Source organism: Juglans microcarpa x Juglans regia, chromosome 1D, assembly GCF_004785595.1.
Source record: "Juglans microcarpa x Juglans regia isolate MS1-56 chromosome 1D, Jm3101_v1.0, whole genome shotgun sequence".
Lineage (NCBI taxonomy): Eukaryota > Viridiplantae > Streptophyta > Magnoliopsida > Fagales > Juglandaceae > Juglans > Juglans microcarpa x Juglans regia.
In genome coordinates this window covers 25,032,859-25,054,956 of record NC_054594.1, presented here as the reverse complement: position 1 = coordinate 25,054,956, position 22,098 = coordinate 25,032,859, and the positions used below count along the sequence as shown (strand labels likewise).

The 22,098-nt window shown below is 37.6% G+C and overlaps 2 protein-coding genes across 3 annotated transcripts; one reads left to right on the top strand and one right to left on the bottom strand.

Annotated features, from left to right (window-relative positions):
* Positions 1-7,020: 7,020 nt before the first annotated feature.
* On the top strand, positions 7,021-19,936 carry LOC121254237 (eukaryotic translation initiation factor 3 subunit H). 2 transcript variants are annotated; one of them, XR_005938593.1, is made up of 12 exons: positions 7,049-7,319; positions 7,429-7,545; positions 7,661-7,764; positions 9,456-9,522; positions 11,392-11,525; positions 11,613-11,661; positions 12,196-12,267; positions 12,351-12,452; positions 12,531-12,598; positions 13,426-13,578; positions 14,056-14,168; positions 19,922-19,936. XR_005938593.1 is itself a non-coding variant. In XM_041154208.1 (11 exons), the coding sequence occupies exons 1-11, from the start codon at positions 7,230-7,232 to the stop codon at positions 14,111-14,113; spliced, it is 1,014 nt and encodes a 337-aa protein (XP_041010142.1). In that variant the 5' UTR covers positions 7,021-7,229; the 3' UTR covers positions 14,114-14,372. The 2 variants fall into 2 exon arrangements, 1 of the variants encoding a protein (XP_041010142.1); XM_041154208.1 differs by lacking the exon at positions 19,922-19,936 and having other exon boundaries at positions 7,021-7,319; positions 14,056-14,372.
* On the bottom strand, positions 16,785-20,545 carry LOC121254228 (probably inactive leucine-rich repeat receptor-like protein kinase At3g28040). Its single transcript, XM_041154197.1, has 2 exons — positions 18,555-20,545; positions 16,785-18,463 (listed from the first exon to the last, which is right to left on the bottom strand). Exons 1-2 carry the CDS (start codon positions 20,099-20,101, stop codon positions 16,984-16,986), a joined length of 3,027 nt encoding a protein of 1,008 aa, XP_041010131.1. The 5' UTR covers positions 20,102-20,545; the 3' UTR covers positions 16,785-16,983.
* Positions 20,546-22,098: the final 1,553 nt, after the last annotated feature.

Here is a 22,098-nt window from a genome sequence, read left to right as displayed (position 1 = left end):
GCAGATATTAATGCAGTTTTTATTATAATTTACTTCATCCCAAAAACCAACATTTAACCCACCTCCACTTATTTGCTTATATAGTTCTTGGCAATCTTAAAACACGACGTCCCATGCATGAACTATTAAAACTGACACATTATACCCTCGAATTATAAAATAAAATAAAAATCAACCTGCATTCTTTGTTAAAATATGTTCTCTTCCTCCATTTCCTCTGCTTTTTGCATCTCTCCCAATTGTAGTCAAGTTCAATGAGTTCATAAATTCCTGATTTTTTATGCCATGATCTGAGGGAGAAGAGGAAATTATAAGGTGCTGGAGATGATGATCATGTCATGGGCCAATCTCAAACCCTAGTTCATGATCAAGGAGAAGCAAGCATTAATGCATTGCAAACGATATCTGCAGCAGCAATAAGCACACGTACAAAACTTTTAAAAAAGTACCAAGGAAGAAAAACTAAACATGCAAGAAAAGGATTACAAAAATTACGCAAGGAAAGATTAGATCTTATGAATGAAAAACCAAAATCAAAGAGAGAAATGCTGAGTAGTTGCATAAAGATATCTAAGCACAGCATCAACCAAAATCTGAGGTCTGATCCTAACCTCCTTCTGTGCAGTGTTGTTTGGTTTAATCTATTTTAGGACATATCATTATTCATATAACCAAATGAACTTTCAAACTCAGTCTCAAACACAAACATGAACTTACAAGGAACATATCCTAAATTTTCTTTGCTATGCCTAACATTTTTTATTCAACCAAACATGAACAGACCAAAAGGATTTCGAACCAGAGATTCTAAAACTAAAACATAGAGTGTAACGCCCTGCACCCACAAGTCTAGGAAGTTAGCTCCTGTCGCCTAAGATTATCTCCCATAACATAATTATATATACTCCAAAAACTCCATAAAATATAAATTTACTTGTTCAAACCAAATATATATATTCCTCCACAAGGACACCAAAGAGAAACCTCAACATAACAAATTAAAATCTCCTTAAAGACTCAAAAATATCGATGTTTCTAAATACTCAAATCCATATAAAATAATAAATCTACTGATTAAGACTATTCAATAATTACTTGCACCATTTGGCACTTATTCCTCTACTATTATCTAATCATGCTCATATTTCCTCATCTTGATTTTCAGTTGAACCATTAAAATTATCTGAAACTATTGTGGAGATAAGGGGTAAGTTATCAACAACTCAATAAGCAAAAAACATAAACTAGTATGTACACATGAGTATTTAGAGAGTTCAAAATGCAGAACAAAACATTTTTAGTTTCAGAATGCATAATCATAACGTGTTATTCAAAAATATCAAAGAGAAAATTCAGAAATATTATTATTGAAAAGTCATTTGGCATGGCATAACTGAACATCAAATCATAACATAATGACATGTTTAACCCCCGTGGTAGAGTTGTGCAAGCTAACGTAGCAAAAACAGAATGTAAAATATTCTCCTTCTTCATTCTCGGAGCTCCAAGCATGTACACAGGAAAGACCACGCAGACAATCACTTTACTTCCAAAGTGGGTGCACTAGAAATAGAAAAGTTGGTATCAACCTAAACAGAGGCCACAATTTTACACTCGTGGTAAGGTCGGAGCAAAGAAGAAACAAAACCATATAAAGAATTTGAATGCCATACCAAACATTTTCAGATACCACATCTTATCAAAATGGAGTACTGAAGAGAATCATATTATCTTCATAATCAAAACAGATTCAAAACATCTTCACATAATTATACACAAATTTTCATATTCGCTCTTTTTGCACAACTCAGAAACATAATGCTAAAAATAGTTCATGTCTACACCAATCATGACAGAAAAATATTTTTCTCTTCTAATACAGATTTCATGAGTAATGTAGATAAAATGACCGAGGTTGTTTTCAAATTTTCTTTTCATAACAAAGCATACATATTTTTCATAAAATCAACGTCAGTCCATTCATTTTATGCAAAATCTAGTATAGGAGCCCCGCTTATCTAGACTTTTTAACTTCTCTGAATTTCCTCACAAAAATATCAAATAAAAATTAATCGTCACCTATAAAATACTTACTTAATCTCCAATCAAGCACGTATTTTGATACTTAAGCCTAAAAGATTGAAATAACCTATTTTTTCTATAAATCTAAAATTCTCGTAACTCTAAAATACCATCACTTCCCAAACTCATCGATATCCACTTAATATTCATGCAGCATAATTCCAGCTCAATCAAAAGTCTATTTAAAAGTAAGCTTAATTTAAAATATTTGTTCAAATTTTACAAGTCAAGCCCATCCCAAATCAAAAAGTATTCTGCCAAGGCTTAACTATAAGAGCAATAACAAAAAATATATATATTTAGAAGGGTTCTTCAGGCACCTTACTTATAATCATGTAACAATATGACTTGATGGCATTTCTTTGTAAATAACACTACACCTCAGATTATTCTACGGAAGGGTCATGAGGCACCCATCTTTGTGAAGAAAATAGAAGGCTCACTAGAGTATGAAGCCGTGCGATAGGGGCCTTGGACTCAACGAGAGAGAGCAACTCGTGACGGCGAAACTGGGTGTTGAGGTGAAGACGCCGGCGAGCTGGGCGGCTGAGCACTGAGAGAGAGAGAGAGAGAGAGAGAGAGAGAGAGAGTGGCAGCTTTCATCACTGGCAGCGGTTGGCTTTGTTCTGAGGATCACAAACAGGGGCCCGTGCAGCTAATGTGTGGAAGAACTGGGACTGTTGGCTTGGACATGCATGGTGTAGATTATGATCTTTGATTCTTAAGGGCTTGGGTTTTTGGGCCCATTTGAGAGTATTTAAGCCCACAACTTGGGTAGTGTATGAAATTAACAAATGAATTAGGCTCAGTCGGTTAGAACAGTTCAAAAATTTCTTTGGCTTGTCCGTAATTTTTCTCAAGGGTCGAGTATTTTATCGATACTAATGAGCCTCGACTCAAATTCTAAAAGTAATACAACCTGTCCCATAAAGTTTCGGACAAATTCCCACTTGGTCCATTAAAAATTTTTTAACCTAATTATCAAGTCCAATAAAATCTATACTATACCAAAATAAATTTTTAGGCCCGTAGCCTACTCTAGAATTACTAGTTAAACTCCAAATAAACTTTTCATACATGTTGACCTAAAAGAAAAATTTTATAGAACTTGTGATTAGCTTGGGCTTGGTTCTAGGTCTGGTGGTTACATAGAGAGATAGAGGGAATGCCATTTACAAGACTACATAAGGTTGACTTTTGAGGGCTCAAAAGCATTGGGTAGCAGATCTATCTTTGACGATGAGGGTGGATGTTACAAGCCGGGTTTTTAGCTCTCGTAATGAGAGACAGAGTAAAGGATTCAAACTAATATCTTCAAAGAGAAATGATTTGTAAAATAGACAAATCTCGCTCAAACTCTTGTAAAAAGTAGACCGCGCATTGAAAAGGAGAAAAAAAAACATTCTTTTTTAGTATGACTCACTTTTTTTACAAAGAGCCCATGCGAAACTTATCTATTCAGAGCTTTTACTTAACATTACTCATGAAAATGCAATTTGTTCTCTCTCATTGGTTGGTGTTTGCTAGCCTTTAGAGCAAGTAAGAAAGTAAGAGAACCTAAAAGCCACAAATTTTGACTGGATAAAGGAAGTTCATCCTACGGATCAAGCTGGTGAATCTTGTGTAAGCAAAAAACAATAAGGGTGCTGCTACAGTAACCGTTGTGTCTTCCAATTTTCGGTTCCCGCTTGAAGTGGAAAAGCCACGTTGTTTTTTTTTTTTTTATGCGTCATTTACTTCTTCCCTAGTGGATGAAAAAATATCCCCCAAACCCCTCCTCGACAGATCCCGCCCCTTGCAAAACTCCCAATTTGTGAAGGTGCTTGGTTGTCGCATGTAATTGTAGTGTTTTATCGGTTATTCATATTTTCTCCACTTTCTACGCATCCAAACAGACCATGCAAAATCCAAAAATAACATAGGAGAGAATAAAGAAGGTTCAACCTTGTAGATCTTGGGTAAATTTTTAGATACAAACAATATACCATACACGCAACACAAAATAAGAACAGAAAATAAAGGTGCAAGAATGAACTTCAATTTCTTTTTTTTCTTTTTTTTTGGGTTAGGGGTGGGCTGTTCAGGATAGCATAGTTGGCTGCATCTTCGTCACTGTTGCGATTTTCGTGAGCCCTAGAATCTATCAATGTCGCATACCACCGCCATTGGTAAGTCTTTCCCTCGATCTCTCTCACTTTCTAATCTCACTCCACTGATGACAAACTGTGGCAAGGCTCCATCAAAGCTTCAATAATCCTCCACCACCACAGACCCAATATCATTAGAGAGAGAGAGAGAGGATGAGAGGGAGTGAGTGGAATAGAGAGGGAGCGAGAAAATGGAGAAAGAGAGAGAGAGAGAGAGAAAAAAAAAGTCGTTGATTGAGAGGGAGAAAGAGAGGATTTTTTTCTAAGTCAAGAAGGAAGATGCAGTCATTTTTTATTCTATTAAGTCAGCTACCTAAATGCCACGTTAAGCAGGAAGCTCAAGCGGTGGGGCTAGCATTTTCCAAACAGTAATGACCTCTTTCTTCATTTCTAAAATGCTTGGCTCTTAGTAGCGAGCGTAGTTTATGAATAAGGGCATCAAAACGTCAATGTAGAGGTTTTGCGCGATGATGAGAATGAGATAGAGAGAAATGGGGGAGGAAGAATGAGTGACAGAGACATTTTAGCCTAATCTGGATCTCTTGCAGGCCATTTTGGTCGGATAAGGTAGCAAAAGCATTTCAACCTAACATGATATATCTATAGTGATCTTTTAATCTAATTTATTACATGAATTACTGCGTAGTAAGATCTAAACTCGCTCTTTATATATTATTTATGTAAAGAGTTCCCCTTCTAACTAGTCGAGCTATTTTTCTTTGTTTAACAGCCTTCCATACATATATTGCCACCTCAAAAATTACATCAAATTTACAATACACCCGTTCACATGGGAAAGAAAAGAGACACTCATTCACGATAGGAAATTAAATCGATCCTGTGCTTCCAGTTTCACCGCCGCACAATAAAAAAAGCAGAGTTCCACCGCCACCAACCCGATGCCATCTCAGTTCCACCGCCTCATGATAAAACCCACAATAGCCCCTCCACATTAATCCCGAATTTGGAAGCCACTGCACACACACACACACACACACACACACACACACACACACACACACACACACACACACACACACACACATGCATAAAGAGAAAGTGCACTACGTTTAGCCTCCGTTAACCCACCCACAAAGCTCTACCGTGCGCCACCAACCCTTGCCACACAAAAAAAAAAAAAAAAAAAAAATCGATCCACCATGAGACAATCGAGCATTGCATGGCACTGCAAGAAAAGTGCACCGCGAAGCCCCACGTCTAACCTCCGTAGCAAGCTTTGAACAACCATTAAAATAGCCCAAACGCCACCTTACAAACCTCTGTTTTTGCTCCGTAAATAGAGCACAATATCTTCCTAACACCACCACCGATAGCATCCAGCACCACCGTAACACACAAATCTCATTTTTTTCATACAAAAAAAAAAACAGAGTGGCGAATGGGGTAGTATTCTCAAAATCAGTCCGTCGTCACCATGAAAATAGCCCATATGCCACCCAACAAACCTCTGTTTTTTAGGAGCAAAAACAAAGCACAATTTCTTCCTAACACTACCACCGATAGCAACCAGCACCACCGTAACACACAAATCACATTTTTTTTATACAATAAATAAATAACAAAACAGAGTGTTGATCACCCTATGAAAACCACACCGCCATTTTCTTAGATTTGCAATGCTCAGCTCGTTGCTATTTTCTCGCCACCGTCAACTCCACCTCAGGTCGCTCTCTCAGTCTTTGTTGCTGTCGAAGGCCAAATGAACCAAAAAGAAAAGAAAAAACAAAGAACTCAGCTAGTATGGGGCAATATTCTCGAATGGGACACTTCAAGACCCTTGGGTTTGGGATGGGTGCTTGGGGGTCTCGAGATCAGTCTGTCACGGCTCGGGGGACAATCTCTGTCCTTCGTGGCTCGGCAGGAAAGAGCCTATCTCGACTTGGCAAGGTATTATCTGGATTTGGTTAGGGTGGAAGAAGAAGGAGGCACAAGACTTGGTTTTCTCTAGGTTTGTCTCTCTAGTTAGGGTAGAAGACAATGAGGGCACAAAAGTTTTTTTTGTGGAGTTTGTGATCTTCTGTAAGATGGATGCAGAATACGTAAATTGAAGGACTTACGTAGAGGGCTATTATTGGGGTGCTGCTGTTTGGGGTTGGAGAGCCAGACCGGCCGAAAGGAATTCTCTTATGTAAAAGGAATCTATTTGGTTTGAGTGCATCATGCCACCAACCCCCTTAAACTGTGGATTGAGCCGACCTTTTTGATTTTAAAATGTACTAAAAATGGAGCACCACAATGGCCCAATACAAGACCAACAAAGTACAGCCTAAAATATCTTGTCCAAAAAGTACAATTACCAATTTGTAAGCCCAAAAGTACAAGTACCCCTTAATAGTAATGTGATTCACAAAATAACATTTTTGACATTCTTAAGAAATTACTATTTTTGACAATTTACCCTCTTAATTTTAAATTCTCATTCTTAAGAAATTAAGATAGATAGGATGGATGACAAAGAAAAATTATATTCATCATCCTCACACACACCACACACCATACTTTTTTATTTTTTATTTTATTTTTTTCTCTTGATAAATGTGTAATATATGGATAATGAGTAAAAGAATTCAATTAATTTAAGAAGAATAAAATTTAAAAAATTTAAAAAAAAAGTATGATATATAGGAATGATGAGTAGAAAAACTCGATGACAAATACTATATTCACGGTGGGATCATTTGCCGTCTAATTTTCATCCAAATTCATTTTCCGTTTGGGTCTGGCCCAATAAGAACCTTGACATAATACTTTCTCACCTAGCCCAATTCCAGCCCACGGTAGAAACTTAAGCCCAATGATATAACCCAAGCAAAACGCATCTGCCTCTCAATCTCAACCCCTGCCGAAGCTAGGGTTTTTTCTTTCAATCAATTTTTCGCTCCCTCATCCATTCAGTAGGTTCTTGTTCTTCGGTGGGCTCTCAGATACGAGAGAGAGGGAGCTTCCTTTACATCCTCCTTACACTTGAAATCCTTCGCCATGGCTGCCCCTACGCCTAGGTCGTTCCTCCAAGTGGCAGCCACTGAGGAGGTTGCTTCTCCTCTCCTTGTTGTTCAGATCGAGGGTCTGGTAATGCGATTTTCAGTCACTTTGTTTACAGGAGAATGATTCTGTTACTGTTTTTTTTTTTTTTTTTTTGCTTTTTTGGGGGGCTAAAATGATTTCATTGAACCAACAGGCTATCTTGAAGATAATCAAACACTGCAAGGAGTTCTCACCGGCTCTTGTTACGGGCCAACTTCTCGGGCTTGATGTGGGCACCGTTCTTGAAGTTACCAACTGTTTCCCCTTCCCGGTAAAATAATCTCTTCTTGAGGAAATTCTGATTATCATCGTTTCCCTCTCCCTCTCCGTTTCTCGCTGTGCTTAAATCCCATTATTTCTGATAACTTCTAATTGTGAATGTTTAGATTAGGGAAGAGGATGAGGAAAACGAAGCCGAAGGTGCCAATTACCAGCTCGAAATGATGAAATGCTTGAGGGAGGTTAATGTTGACAACAACACCGTTGGATGGTCAGTTTTGGTTTAGCTGATACATTGCTGAGTTTTTATGCCTTGCTTTTGATTTGCCTTTGGAATTATTACATGCTTAAAATCTTTAACCAAAAAAAAGGAACTACAGTTCTGGCAGTGCAATATGTACGTTCATGGTTTAACAGCTTTAAGTTGCCAACAATCATAATTACTCAATTATCTTCTGTTACACGGTCAAAGTGTAGGTAGTTGAAATCCGGTGGCCTTTCATGCTCATTGTTCTTGATTAAAAACATTCTCTGTATTTGTTTGGAGGTTGTACTTAGATTTTGCTTGTGAGAGTATATGGGGGACTAAGATCCCATAAAGATTTTTTGTTTGCTTGAACGGCTACTTTAGGGAAGATTCTCACCATCTATAATTTAAGGAAAAGACACATCGTTGTGATTGATTATCATTGCATGTGTAAGAGGAGCGGCGAGTCCGTTGATCATCTTTTACTCCTTGGTAAGATTGCTTATTTTACTCCTTTGTAAGATTGCTTGTGCATTGTGCAGTGACTTCTTCAGTTGGGTTGGTTTGGCTTGGGTTAGAGTGTGGGTCTATTTGATTCTTGAAGAGGGTTATGTGGCACCCCGCAAATTGCAGCAATGTCAAAGATGGTTCCAACTTTCCTTATTTGGTATATTTGGAATGAAAGGAATGATGGAATCTTTGAGGACCCCAAACGAACAGAGGAATTCAAAACTTTCTTTATAAATGCTCTTTTTTTTGGACACCCACAATAGACTCTAATGGACTAAACTTTCATGATTTTCTAGATAGGTGTCTGTCTTGTATAGATCTTGTCTACTTGGTTGCGCCTTTTCTGCGTTCTAATGAAGTTTTCTTACTCGTCGATATAACCATTCCATGGAAGTCCATCTGGTGGAGTGAGGCCCCTTGAGAGCAACTTTTTTTGTCAGGATGACTGCACTAGCGGAGATTTGACCTCGGAAAACTAGAGGAAGAACATGTTGTGGTAATAGAATTATGCTACACGTGCAAGAGGAATGGGAAAACCATGGATCATCTTTTAGTCCATTGTGAGATAGTGAGAATTTTATTGAAAGCCATTTTTGGTCTATTTAGGTGATGTCTAGACATTCTGTAGATCTTTCGGCATGCTGGAAATGAAGATCTAATGATCACAATGGAACCTGATGGACAATGATTATCTTTTAATGTAGTACATATGGAGAGAGAAATGATCAGAGCATTGAAGACAGCTCAAGGACAATGGATGACCGCATGGCTTTCTTCTTCAATACACTTTATTATTGGATGGCTTGCTTCTGTTTCTCTAGCTTTAGAATTCAGGATTTTCTTGATTTCTTTACTTTTTCTACTTAGGCATATTTGACATACACTTCCTATGTACTTGGACATTGCCATTGTGCTTACTAATAAAACTTAGCTTACAGATTTACTATGTCTCCATATGCACCAGGACCTAAGGGGATTCTCATCGGATTGAACTTTTCTAACAATTAATTATCTTTTTAAAGAGGTTAACTATATAGGCAGTGAAACTATTAAAGGTTACAAAGTACAGGCATGCGTTTGTATGTAGGTGAAGCTTCTTTTCAAGTGTTATAAATGGATAAGATGTTAGGAATGGAGATAGTTTCAGTTTATGCTCTTATGGTCACTCAAACTGTGCAGTGAGTAGCTTCTCTTCAATTTGACAGGTACCAATCAACCTTATTAGGTTCTTTTCAGACAGTCGAATTGATTGAAACCTTCATGAATTATCAGGTATTGGTTATATGTCATTGTTCATATTACATTTTTGTGCAAGTAAAATTGATTGTAAATATGAAATCTTGAAGTAGTGCGCTATTTATCATATTTTCTGCACCTCACTCCCTTGCCTTTTCCTATATGCATGGAATATTATCTGATTGCAGTATGGAGACATATTTGTTGGGGATCTTAATACATGTATGTATAATGAAGAGAAATAAAATTGTTGTCTTTGATTTTCAAATAAACCATTGGCTATCATCTGAAGAAAAACATACTAGTGATGTTGGGCATTAATACTTCAGTGATTATCAAATCAGGCTGGAAGTGGCTACCTTATTGACCTAACTGATGGATCCTTAAGGTTCATTGACACTATATTATGCACTTCAACTTTTCCATTTCATTGTTAGACGTTGCATTTGCATATAGGAAGGCAGTCGGAATGTCAAAAGGAAAGTGTAATAACCCAAAGAATGCCCAAGCCACATTTGGGCCCATACTCAAAAGGACTAGTCAATGGTACTATTAAAGTCCATTGGAATCATTATGAAGGGCAAGAACTTCTCCCTTGCAAGTAATGCGGGATCTCATTCGCTACCTTCCTATTCAATCCAAGGTATTACAATCCCCCCCTTTAATCTCGACGTCATTGTTGGGCCATTCCATGATAGGCGACCCAACTCAAGTCCCATACTCATGGTTGGGTTTGGCTCTGATACCATTTGTAACAACCCAAGGATGGCCGAAGCCACATTTAGGCCTATAGTCCAAAAAGAATCAGTCAATACAATTACAGCCCCTTGAGATCATTATAAAGGGTAAGAACCCACTCACAATCAATGTGAGATTCCGTTGACCACCTTCCTATTTAATCTTGGATATTTCAGAAAAAAATGAATTCAGGAAATGAAACCTTTGACTATAAGTTTCTAGATCCTCTATGTATGGAAACTGATAGATCTCAATTTGTTTTTAATGTTTTGTATCGGAACCCTAATTTATTAGAAGTTACCTTTTGAAAGGTGTTTCTGGTCATTTGGGTAATTAATTATTAAGGCTGATGTTGTTTTCCCCCTATCCTTCCTCTACCCTAACCCTGGTTTCTGGGATGATAATTTCTATCTCCTAGATAATGTGATCTACATTGCTTATCTTGGGTCTGTAAAGAAAAATGTGGGGTACAGCTGTCTTGTGTCTGGTGCTAATGGTGAAACATTTGTTCATATCCAGGCTGGTGTCAGATACATTAGATAAAGGCTCAATAAACATCAAGAACAACATTTATAACATGTTTATTTCTCAGCCGCAGTGATACTGATTTAAAATAACATGTGTTTGGTTGAGTAGAGTTATTACTTATTTAAATAGGAGTTAATATTGTTTGCCATTGGGCTATAGCTGAAATAGCACACTCAGATCATGGGTTCTAGTGCTGTTAGCTACAGGAGTTGAATTACCAAGACTTTTATGGTTCCGTTTCACTCTTGGTCTATCCATGTATTGTATTTCCATTCTGTCCAATTTTAACAGTAGCTTGAATAAATTGCATGATCTAGTCTTTTAATTGGAGTTTTTGGGGATGGAAAGTCTCAAATTGACATTTTGTTTTCCAAATATGTTTGTAGACTTTGGACTAAATGTCCATGATTTCCTACTTTCGGTTGTAAACCCTAGTTAGGTACTTCTCATGTATACATCCTGTGTACTTGGGCTATTCCTTCTTTTCTTAATAATAAAACTTCTTGAGTACCTATCAATAAAAATGTTTGTGGACTTTATTCCTTGGCTCTCTTGGTAATATATTTTTTCATGCTTGTCATCAAAATATATATTTTTTCATGCTAATTATTCCTATTGAAAGCCTAAATGTGCTTGCAGGAGAATATTAGACGCTGTGTCTGTATTATCTATGATCCGTCAAGGTCCAGTCAAGGCGTCTTAGCTCTCAAGGCTTTGAAGCTTTCTGATTCATTCATGGATCTTTACCGCAATCACAATTTTACTGGAGAGAAGTATGGAAGTTTTTTCTGTCTTTACGATATCACATGAAATCACATTATTAGATGAAATCTCATTTCTTATATCTTTTTGCACAATAGGTTGAGAGAGAAAAACTTATCATGGGTGGATATATTTGAAGAAATACCTGTAAGTTCTTGAGGCTTACTGTTTCTTCTCTTTCAATATCTTAACTTCCATGTTGATACTCATAACTTCAGTTATTTTGTTCCTGATGCATGAACATTCACATGATAGCATTGTTCTTGTTGATTGAAGAGCATACCAATAAGCTCTCATGGAAATCGTTTACATATTGTATAATTAAGAGAAGTTTTAGGATATCAGAATATATTTTATTTAATTTGAAAAGAACCTAGAAGATTCATTCCCTTTTAGGCAGGTAAGACTTCTGCTTCTGGTACCTTTTAACTCAAGGTATTACCTGATTTCTCATATCTATAAAACAAGTTTTGTGAATGGCATAATTGATTGACTGACTTTTTTCATCTCATAACATTTTAGACTACCATTTTTTTTTTTTTTTTTTTTTTTTTTTATGGTGTGACTGTAGGTATTTGGGAGTTTATTTTTTGTGGATGCTTTATGTGAAGGAACTTGTTTAGGTAGAAACTCTGGTTTCCATTTCATCTTGATGCTTATGATGCTGCTTGCTCTCAACAGATCAAAGTTTCAAATTCTGCCCTTGTCAGTGCCTTTATGACAGAGCTAGAAGCAGATACACCAGTTACCCAGGTGACATATGATGTCTGTGAAAATTGTTTGAGTACTAGAATAATTCTCTCTATACTCTAATTATATTCTGGTTTCTCTTTTAGTGTGATTATGATCGGCTACAATTATCAACAAACCCATTTATGGAGAGGAATATGGAATTTCTGATTGAATGCATGGATGATTTGTCAATGGAACAGCAAAAGGTCGTGTTCCCCTTTTATCTAAGGCTCTATTGTCATGATTTTTTGTTTGCTGATCATTATAAATCTTGTCACTTCCAGTTCCAATTCTACTACCGGAGCTTGTCTCGTCAGCAAGCCCAGCAGCAAGCATGGCTTCAGAAGAGAAGGTAATGTCATCAACATACATTGAACTGCACAATACTTAATTCTGCTATCGTATTTCATGTGTCATGATTTCGGGGCTCCATAGGTGGGGAGTTCTTTTTGTATGTGTTGTTTCTAATTGGTACAAATTATAGTAATTATTGATAATACTAACATTTATATACAAGGGAGAAATTTTGAATTTGAATTATTTGATTACCTATGATTGTTTGCATGTATAGAGATGGCAAACCCTATTATACTAATCTGCTTAGACTGATAACTTATTAGATTTATTTTGTTCTTCGGCTGCCAAATGCCCGTGTATGGGAAGAACACTGGCCATCAATCATTTTAATGATATAAAGGATGTGCAGATTGTGATTTCCATCTGGTTGGGGTGATCTTTGAGTTTTGTTTCCTGTTAAGTGTGGGTGGGAGTCGGGACAGGAAAGCCTTTCCTTTAATTCTTGCTTGGTTTGAAAGGATGTTTTCCTTCAAAGTTGGAATGCTTTACTGGGTGCAGGACTAAAAAAGGTGTAATATCTCATTGATCTCTAGCTCGGATGGTACTTCTTCATGTAGGAATAGGGTGGAGGGTGAGGTTGCAGGGTTAGGGCCACTGGATGCATGTGGAATACCAATGGAAATATAATGTCACTGAATGGATCACAATTTAGACAAAAAATATTATTCTGTATCATTCAATGAAAAAAAAATAAACATGTCTGGTTAATGTTGTAAAAATATTGGAAACTGATGAAGTTCATGGCAAGTCTAACAGTGTACAAGATGGTAATTGAAATTGGTAATTTTAGACGTATATTTGGTTCTGTTGTGTGTTTTGCAGGGCAGAGAATGCGGCACGCAAAGCTGCTGGAGAAGAGCCATTACCAGAGGAGGATCCTTCAAATCCCATCTTTAAGCCAGTCCCTGAGCCTTCACGGTTGGATAGCTTTCTTATAACGAATCAAGTCTCGAACTACTGCAACCAGATTAATGGGTATGTTATAAATTTTAAAGAGACGCATGGATCTTTTTTGTTTTGTCACTTAAAGAGGGAAGCTTAGCAATAATTTTTCATCTCAGGTTTCTGCCTTTTTTCAAAATAAAAAAATATTTATCCGAAACTATGACCCATGGTGGGGACATTTTTAACTTTTGCTAGTGCATCTCTGTTTGTATGAACTTAGCTCCTCCCCCTCTGCCTATGCTTTGTCTCAGTTATTTTCAAATTTTCATTCGATGTTATAAAATAATCTTTATTTCCATGGGATTGATCTCTTGATAACGACGTCCGTTGCCATGTTTATCTTAAGTCCTCATGATCCTGACTGACTCTAGTGTTTGCACAGCCCGCCATACGTTTTCATTCTATTTGGTTGACTATAATGAATGGTCTTTTACTCTTTTGCTCTTCTAAAACCTGTACCGATAAAAGTACTAATACTTTTTATCAATGTTTATCTGTGGAGTACAGGGTTGCGGGGCAGAACTTCAGTAGATTGTATATGATGAAGGCTTTGCATGAGAATTAAGGCATCATAGCTGGTGAATTGTCCACTCGCAGTGCATCGTGCACTTTTTTGGAATTTATCATCGAAAGTTGCATCATATTTGTTATTTCTGAATAGCAATATTATGAAATAGAGAATTTCAAGAAGTTGAACCGCAGTCGGTTCCAAGACCTTGCTAATATAACAGTTCTAGCAGACACATGTATTTCTTTTCATTTATTTTTCCTTGTTCTTTAATTTGTAGTCACTTCGTTGTATTTCTATGTGAGGATTTTTTGAAGAGTAGTGCTACAGAGTAGCCACTGTAGCTATGCACACATTGCACATACTACGTGGCTGCACGCCCGACCAAGAAATCAATCTTTTGGTTTTTTTTTTAATTCTCTTTCCTCACTTCCTCTCTCTTTCCTCTGGCCCGATTCTCCCCACGCTTAATTTTCCTTAAGTCCAACCCGGAGCCGATGTGTGCCGCCAAGCCTCATTGCTACCACCGACGACTCCCCCTCACACTAGTGACCAAGCTAGCTACCATCGATCTCCCCCACACGTAGCTCTCTCTCTCACCTGTGGTAATCTAACCGAAATGGGTTTCACCCATTTTTCTTCACTTGCATCGCCGTACGTGACCATCCAGGCCACCGCACCTCTATCACCTCACACCGGTGACCACCTCTCGCAAATTCAGCCACTACGAACCTTCTCCCTCTCCGTCGCACACACACAAACAACTCATAAAATGGGTTTCACTTGGGCTCAGGGTCGCCGACGACCCTATTGTCATCGTGCATCGGTTCTAGCCCCACCGAGCACCTCTCCTGACCACCACGACTCTTCAAGCACTTCCGAGTTAGTTAAGTCCTCCACCTCTCATCCATCTCTCTCTCTCTCTCTCTCTCACAACTCGGTTTAGATTATGTCTGGGAGATGTTTAGTATGGATGATGTCACGTAGGGTATGTAAAATGGCTGTTCTTAAACAGTAGCTGCGCTCCAGATTAATTCTTTTTTGAACTAGGTTTATCGATGGCAACATCATTCGACCCTTGTTAGCTGTTAGGATTTATTTAGGGGCACATAGCGCCTGTCCAAACCCATGTAGAGGACAACAATGCATTTGTGGCATCTTTACTCATTGGCTGTACTAGTCCTTCTGAACATTAACTGCAGTCCCACCACCACCTCTCTACAATGTAGATTTCTGTTCCTTACAAGTCCTACATAAACATCGTACATGAGGGATCTATTATAGTTACCCAAAAAATATAAATGCTTTTACATCGTTAGTGTTTAGTGTGATATGTTTTTCCAAAGAATTATCAAGTACGTTCAGTGGTTTTTGTTTGGCAATCACGTTCAAAATTAAACTTGGGAGAGAATACACGTGGAATTTGGTAACAGATACCGTACTAATCGTGTTGAACTTTGAGTTCTAAGCCAAGCTACAATATATGATTTGCGCATGTAAATCAACCCAAACTTGAAAAGTTTACTGATAGATGACATTTTCTATGTTGTCCTCATCTTCCAAAGCCTAGTGAAAAGGTTGTTTCTTAATGCCGCACCTATCTCTCCCTACTTTATTTTATGCCCATTGAGTCACGAGACTTGTGAAGATGGGAACATCGATGGGGACACCCTGTTGTCGTAAGTCACGGATTGGGTTTGATTTTTTAGAACAAGCACGTGAATCTCTCGACACACTCTCTGTCTTTCTAATCCAACAGTATAAATTTTTATTCTTCGAAAAGAATTATGTTGTTGTTGTTGTTGTATTTCAATAATAATCAGCATTACTGGAATATATACAAAATGCACGTGAAGTCGTCATCGATAATCAGTCTAGATGCAGTGTCGTGTGTGGTCATTTCGGAGCATCTAATGATTTTTGTCATTGTATTATTGTATTAATCTCCACGCCCACGGCAATGTTAAGCATTCGAGCTTTGGGTTGAGAAAGAAAAGAGTCAACAAGCAACAGACCACATCTCGTGAACAATTCTTCTGTTGTAGAGGAGAGAAAATATTGAGAATAGCCCGTGCTTGCTTACTAATGAGAAACCGTGCATGGGTTCCCCAACACTCCTCAGTTTGAATTGAAAACTCATCTCATCTCATCATTACAACTTTTTCAAATTCTCACACAAATTGTAATAAACAATTCAACATTTTCAAATTCTAAAACAATAATAATATTAAAAAATAATATTCTAATAATATTTTATTCAACTCATCTAAAACCATCTCAGCATCTCTTAATCTAAACGAGACTTAAAACTCTTCCTAATGGGAACGAATTTATGGGCTTTGATTCACAAGCTCACTTGAAAATCTTTAATTTATTGGTGAGTTTTAATTTGTCACATTCAAAGAATTCCCACCTGCATTGCATTCCAAATGTTTTATTAACTAATTATCAAAAAAATTCAAAGTTCTGCTTGCAGTTTTTTTTTTTGGCTGCATAAATTGAGATGCAAGCAAATGGATTTAGAGTATATCCAATCTTCATGGTACACCCTAGCTAGGTAGCCATGTTTCTTATGGAATCCTTTCATATGAATCTAAAAGTGAAGACTTGCAAAGAAAATCTTTACGCCAACTCACATCGGAACACTCAAAATGTGGTTCTAAAAGTGAATCTGAAGAGAAAGTTCGCATAAACTTGGCAATGATCATTTATAGAATTCCACCAGAAGTTTGAAAAAAGAAATAAGAAAGACTTGTAGAAGCCGATTGTACGCAATACAATCGAAGGAAAGGCCAACAACTAGTACACCATTCTCATCAATCAAAAGAAGCAGAAATAATAGAGACTTGTAAAGACAATAATGGGGAGATAAGTTTGTTGTACAAGCAAGTTAAGAGATATCACAGTGCCTAGCTAAATTGACGTTATCAGTAGTACAATTCCGTTCTCTGTGGGGCTGGGGTCTTAATGAGCTGCAGAATGTGCACCACTTCTTCCATTGAAGGTCTGCTGGAAGGTATCTGAGAGGTGCAAACCAGAGCCAATTTCAGTACTGGCAGGACCTCATCTTCTGGGTACTCACTCATACTCGGATCAACACAATCCAATGCATTACCTTGCTCAAGCGAAAATCTCACATGGTCACTCAATATCACAACATTGTCTTCTCCATATTCCACAGGCCTTTTACCTGTCACAACCTCAAGAATCATTACCCCAAAACCATATATGTCACATTTTTCGTTCACCCTTAGGCTCTGGCATGCTAATTCTGGAGCCACATAACCAAGCGCGCTCTGAAACCTGTTGCTTATTATGTGCTTTTCGAGCTCTGTTAGAAGCCTTGCCAGTCCAAAGTCTGAGATCTTCGGGTTGTGATTCTCGTCAAGCAAGATGTTACTGGGTTTAATGTTGTAGTGGATGATTGGAGGACGGAAAGAATGATGCAAGTGGGCAAGTCCCTTTGCTGTGCCAAGCAGGATTTTGAATCTCTGTGCCCAAGAAAGAGGGGGAACTGAAGGAAGCCTCTCGTGAAGTTTTGATTGTAAGCTGCCATTGGGTGCAAACTCAGCCACCAGAAGCTGTGTTTGAGGAGCCCAGTAGTAACCCTTCAGTTTTATCAAATTTGGGTGCTCCGCTTTTCCCAAGATTCTAACTTCTCGATCGAAGTCTTCAGGATATCGGATTATGTTTGATGTAACAAGCTTTTTAATTGCTACCATTCTTCCTTGTGTTCCCAATGGAACCTTGTAAACTGTTCCAAACACTCCGCCACCAATCTCAGAGGCCTTGTTAAGCAGGGGTTCAGGATTGCCAATCAAATCAGGGGGTGACCTTGAATCAAACAGAATGAGCTTTCCTGTGGGTGGACTTCCTGATCGTGAAGAGCTCGAGCATATGCTTTCCAAGGCATTGTCCACAAATATAAGCCTCCTCCGGGCGGAGACATTGAGTAGAGCAATAACAATCACCCCAAATGTGATAAGTATGGCAGCTGAAATAGCTACAATAGCAGAAACACTCAAAAAATTGTGGTGACCAATTTCTTTGGACTTTGAGGATCTGTTTCTTTGTTTATGATCACCCATTTGATTATCGTAGGCATTGGGGTCAAGGACTAGAGGCTTTGGAACATTCAGCTTGCATGGTCCCTTCAACAAGGGTGAGCATATGCCAAAGTTTCCCTGCAGGGAACTTTGATCCAGATTTGGAAATATACCCCCAACAGGAAGCCTGCCTACGAGCCTGTTGTAAGATATATTTACTGCAAGAAGATTTTGCAGTCTTCCAAGTTCTTGGGGTATCTCCCCACTAAGTTCATTGAATTCCAGTTGTAAAATCTTCAGCTTGTTTAAATTTGAAATGGACTTGGGAATTGAACCACTCAAATCATTGTGGGACAAGCTCCTGCATTAAAAAAAATAATAATCAGAATCGATACATGATATTGATCAAAATTATCATGCACACACTAGACTTCATAAACTCTGAAACTTACAGTAAGTAGATAGATGTACAGTTCCCGATCTCTTCAGGAATCGAGCCCATCAATGCATTTCCATCCAACTGAAGAATTCCTAAACTTCCAGAATCACATATTTCTCCGGGGATCGAACCATACAAGGCACTGTTACGAAGATCTAGTATGGTTAAGTTTGGGATCAAGAACCCCAGCTCTGGGGGTACCCTAGATTTGAGATTGTTCCATGATAGATTCAAGTATCTCAAGTTGGAGAAAAGACCCATTTCTGCAGGAATGCTTCCAGTAAGATTGTTCCTTGACATATCCAATTTGCGGAGAGATCCATAGATCCTACTTGAACCACGTGGGATGGAGCCCATCAGTTTGTTACCCGAAAAGTCTATTTCCTCCAATCCCAGATCGAAGAAACTCTCTGGTATTCTTCCATCAAAGCTGTTGCCTCCCAAGTGGATAACAGATAACCTAGTACAATAAACCAGTGACATTGGGATGTTTCCACCGAGTTTGTTATGAGACAAACTCAAATATTTCAGTGATTTAAGTTCACCCATTGATGATGGAAGGTTTCCTTCTAGACCATTCCTTGAGAAGTCCAAGTATTCCAGACTGCTCATGTTACCAACCCACGAAGGGAAATCACCGGTTAACATGTTATTAGATACCCTGAAAAAGGTCAGGGAATTCAGCCTTTGCAGTGAATCTGGAAGTGCTCCTGTGAAAAGATTATCGCCAAAATCCAACCTATTCAAGTGCGGACATAGTCCTGTATCAATAGGCAGCGGACCTGAGAAATGGTTGCCCGATAGTAGGAACTCCTTCAAATAATGTATGGCTGCTATCCCATTTGGTACCGATCCAGAGAGTGCATTTTTGGAAAGATCCAAAACCCGAAGCCTTTTCAACGTCCAAATCCCGGAAGCGAAATCCAAAGTACCGGAGAAGCGGTTCTTGGAGAGATTAAGGCTATTCAAAAAGGAGCATCTAGGCAGTGTACTGGGAATCGACCCTTCAAGCATATTCCCCGCTAACGACAGTCGCCGGAGGGATAAACAGTTTTGAAACAGATTATCAGGCACTGCACCGGAGAATGAATTCTCCGAAAGATCAAGAACTCTAATGGTACTCATATTCACAAGAGAAATGGGAATGCTGCCTGAGAGACTGTTTCGACTAAGATTGAGACTCTCAAGGCCAGAGGTGAGAGCAAGCTGAGGACTAATACTGCCAGAAAAGTTGTTACGCGAAAGTGAGAGTACCTTCAAGTGTTGCAACTTCTCGAGACCTCTTCCGATTCTCCCCGTTAAGCCCAATCCATCGAGTGAAATCTCCGAAACACGGCCGGAGACGGGATTGCACTTAACGTATTTCCAAGAACATGGGGAGTCATCGTCTTCGTTCCAGGAAGAAAGATGAGAAGAGGGGTCACGAAGGTCTGATTTGAATACAATGAGGCCTAAAACATCGTCATTTAGTCGGATAGGGACGCCATAGCCGTCCCCCATGCAACCACGCAAAGCAGCCACTGAAAGCAGCACGTAAAAAAGGCATACAAGGAAACCCATCTTCCTACTTTAATTTTCTCAGCTCTTCTGCTCTCGATCGATGTTCTCTGGTAGCTAGCTATGGCTATGGATATGAGTCGCCAAGGAGAACATAATCTGAGCTACCGTTACCTTGAAACAGAAACGTAGTGCAGTAGTACTGGATAAGCAAAAGTGATGTTACAATATATGTTCACGAGACAGAGATAACATCAACACAAAGATAGGGTTGAAAGATGGCTTTCGGAAAGATAAGAAGTAGGGGGAAAAGAGGCAGAAGGGTTGGTGAAAGTGAAACAGGAAGTGAAGTTGGAAAAGTGAGAAGTGGAGATGATATTGAATGAGTCTGATGAATTCCGATCTGAGACAGAAAGAAATAGTAGTAGATACATATTTCCAGCTACCTACCGCATACTGGTCGTTTCTAAATTTGTCGCCATTCCTGCCAGAGCATGTTGCTCTCTCTCTCTCGACTGCATGCGGAGGATTCTCTATATATCTTAAAAGAAAAATACTAGTTTGCCCTTAGCCTGGGGTGAGACGACGTTGCGTTGATCCGCCTGTTTCCTAACTGCTGCCATGGGACGTGAAGCGGCTTTGGACGGGGAGCGGTGACCCCTTTGCTCCTTCATTTTAATTGTTTGTGTATTTAATTTTTTTATTTAATTATTAAGAAAATAATTTTTAACATATTAGTATATTTTTTTAATTTTTAAAAATATTTAAATATATTTAAAAAATAAAAAAAATAAAAAATAAATAAAAACACACATTTGTGCTAGGTGGCGGCACACCCAACTATCAAAATTGGACGGCAACCTAACACAACTCTATCTTAAATTACAAGATATTGTCTATTTTACTATTGTCGCCGATGATTAATTAGCCTACATTTGAATGTTGAGATGAGTTGAGTTGTGAATAATAATATTTTATAGAACCTATTGAGATAGATTTGATTTTTTTAAATTGATATGAGTTTAATTTTTTAAATTGAAATGTATGAAATAGGTCAAGATGAGTTTAATTTTTTTATGAGAATTTGAAAAAGTAATAAATCTCATCAATAATTAATTTGAAATAAGTTTGAGTTTGATTCAACAGTCAAACACAACCTTAATCTCTTCTACTACTGTTTTCTTTTTATATTAATTTGAAGCTGTACTTATTAATTATTAAAGCAAGCAAATATGTTTTCTATCTAATTTAGTTATGGTTAATTGAACAAAATGTAGCACACTAATCTGTACGAGAAAAATGAGTGTTTTACGGTGACAACATTCTTTTTTCATAATTAAAAAAATGAGTAATACTACATGCAAATCTCAAATAGATAAATATTATATAAACACTTTATAAAAAATAGATCTCACTAAAAAAGAATAGTTCCTTTTACACTTTTTAAAGGTGGGATCAGCTTTTTTACAAAAGCCTAAAACTTATCTATTTAAGACTTGTATAAATCATTTTTCATAAAAAAATGTTCATTCTAACTGATATATATAGATTTGCATTATTGCGCTTATCTTTTTAGCTTCTTTACCCTCGTTTGGATAGTAATATGAGATTAGATGATCTATGAATAGTAGTGAAATTTTTTAAGTTAAGATATTTTATAGAGTTTTGGAAAATGAGAAAAAAAAGGTTGAATAAAAATATTATAAAGTTATATTGTTAAAATATTTTTTTTTTTTTAGAATTTAAAAAAGTTAAATTTTTTGTGTGTTTTGTTTGTAAGTTTGAGAAAGTTGTAATGATTAGGTAATGATCGGATAAAAAAAAATTGAAAATTTGCAATTAAAAAGTGTTTATATTTATAGTATTTTAATATTGAGATAAGATTAAATAAAATAAGATAAGAAGATATTGATATCCAAACCAGTCATCTCATATCCAGTACTTTGTGGAGTAGGAGGTTGAGATTTTCTTCAATCCCGATCTAAAATTTGTGCGACCTCTAACGGCTGCAATAGAATCCTTTAGCAGATCATGAGTACCTCTTCTAAGTTGCCAACAAA

Excerpts from the sequence above, each read along its gene's own strand:
- LOC121254237 (XM_041154208.1), top strand. The coding sequence starts at position 7,230 with ATGGCTGCCCCTACGCCTAGGTCGTTCCTCCAAGTGGCAGCCACTGAG. Across the intron at positions 7,765-9,455 it reads GACAACAACACCGTTGGATG|GTACCAATCAACCTTATTAG; the intron begins GTCAGTTTTGGT and ends TCAATTTGACAG. Across the intron at positions 12,268-12,350 it reads CAGATACACCAGTTACCCAG|TGTGATTATGATCGGCTACA; the intron begins GTGACATATGAT and ends TTTCTCTTTTAG.
- LOC121254228 (XM_041154197.1), bottom strand. The coding sequence starts at position 20,101 with ATGGGTTTCCTTGTATGCCTTTTTTACGTGCTGCTTTCAGTGGCTGCT. Across the intron at positions 18,464-18,554 it reads TGTACATCTATCTACTTACT|GAGCTTGTCCCACAATGATT; the intron begins GTAAGTTTCAGA and ends TTTTTAATGCAG.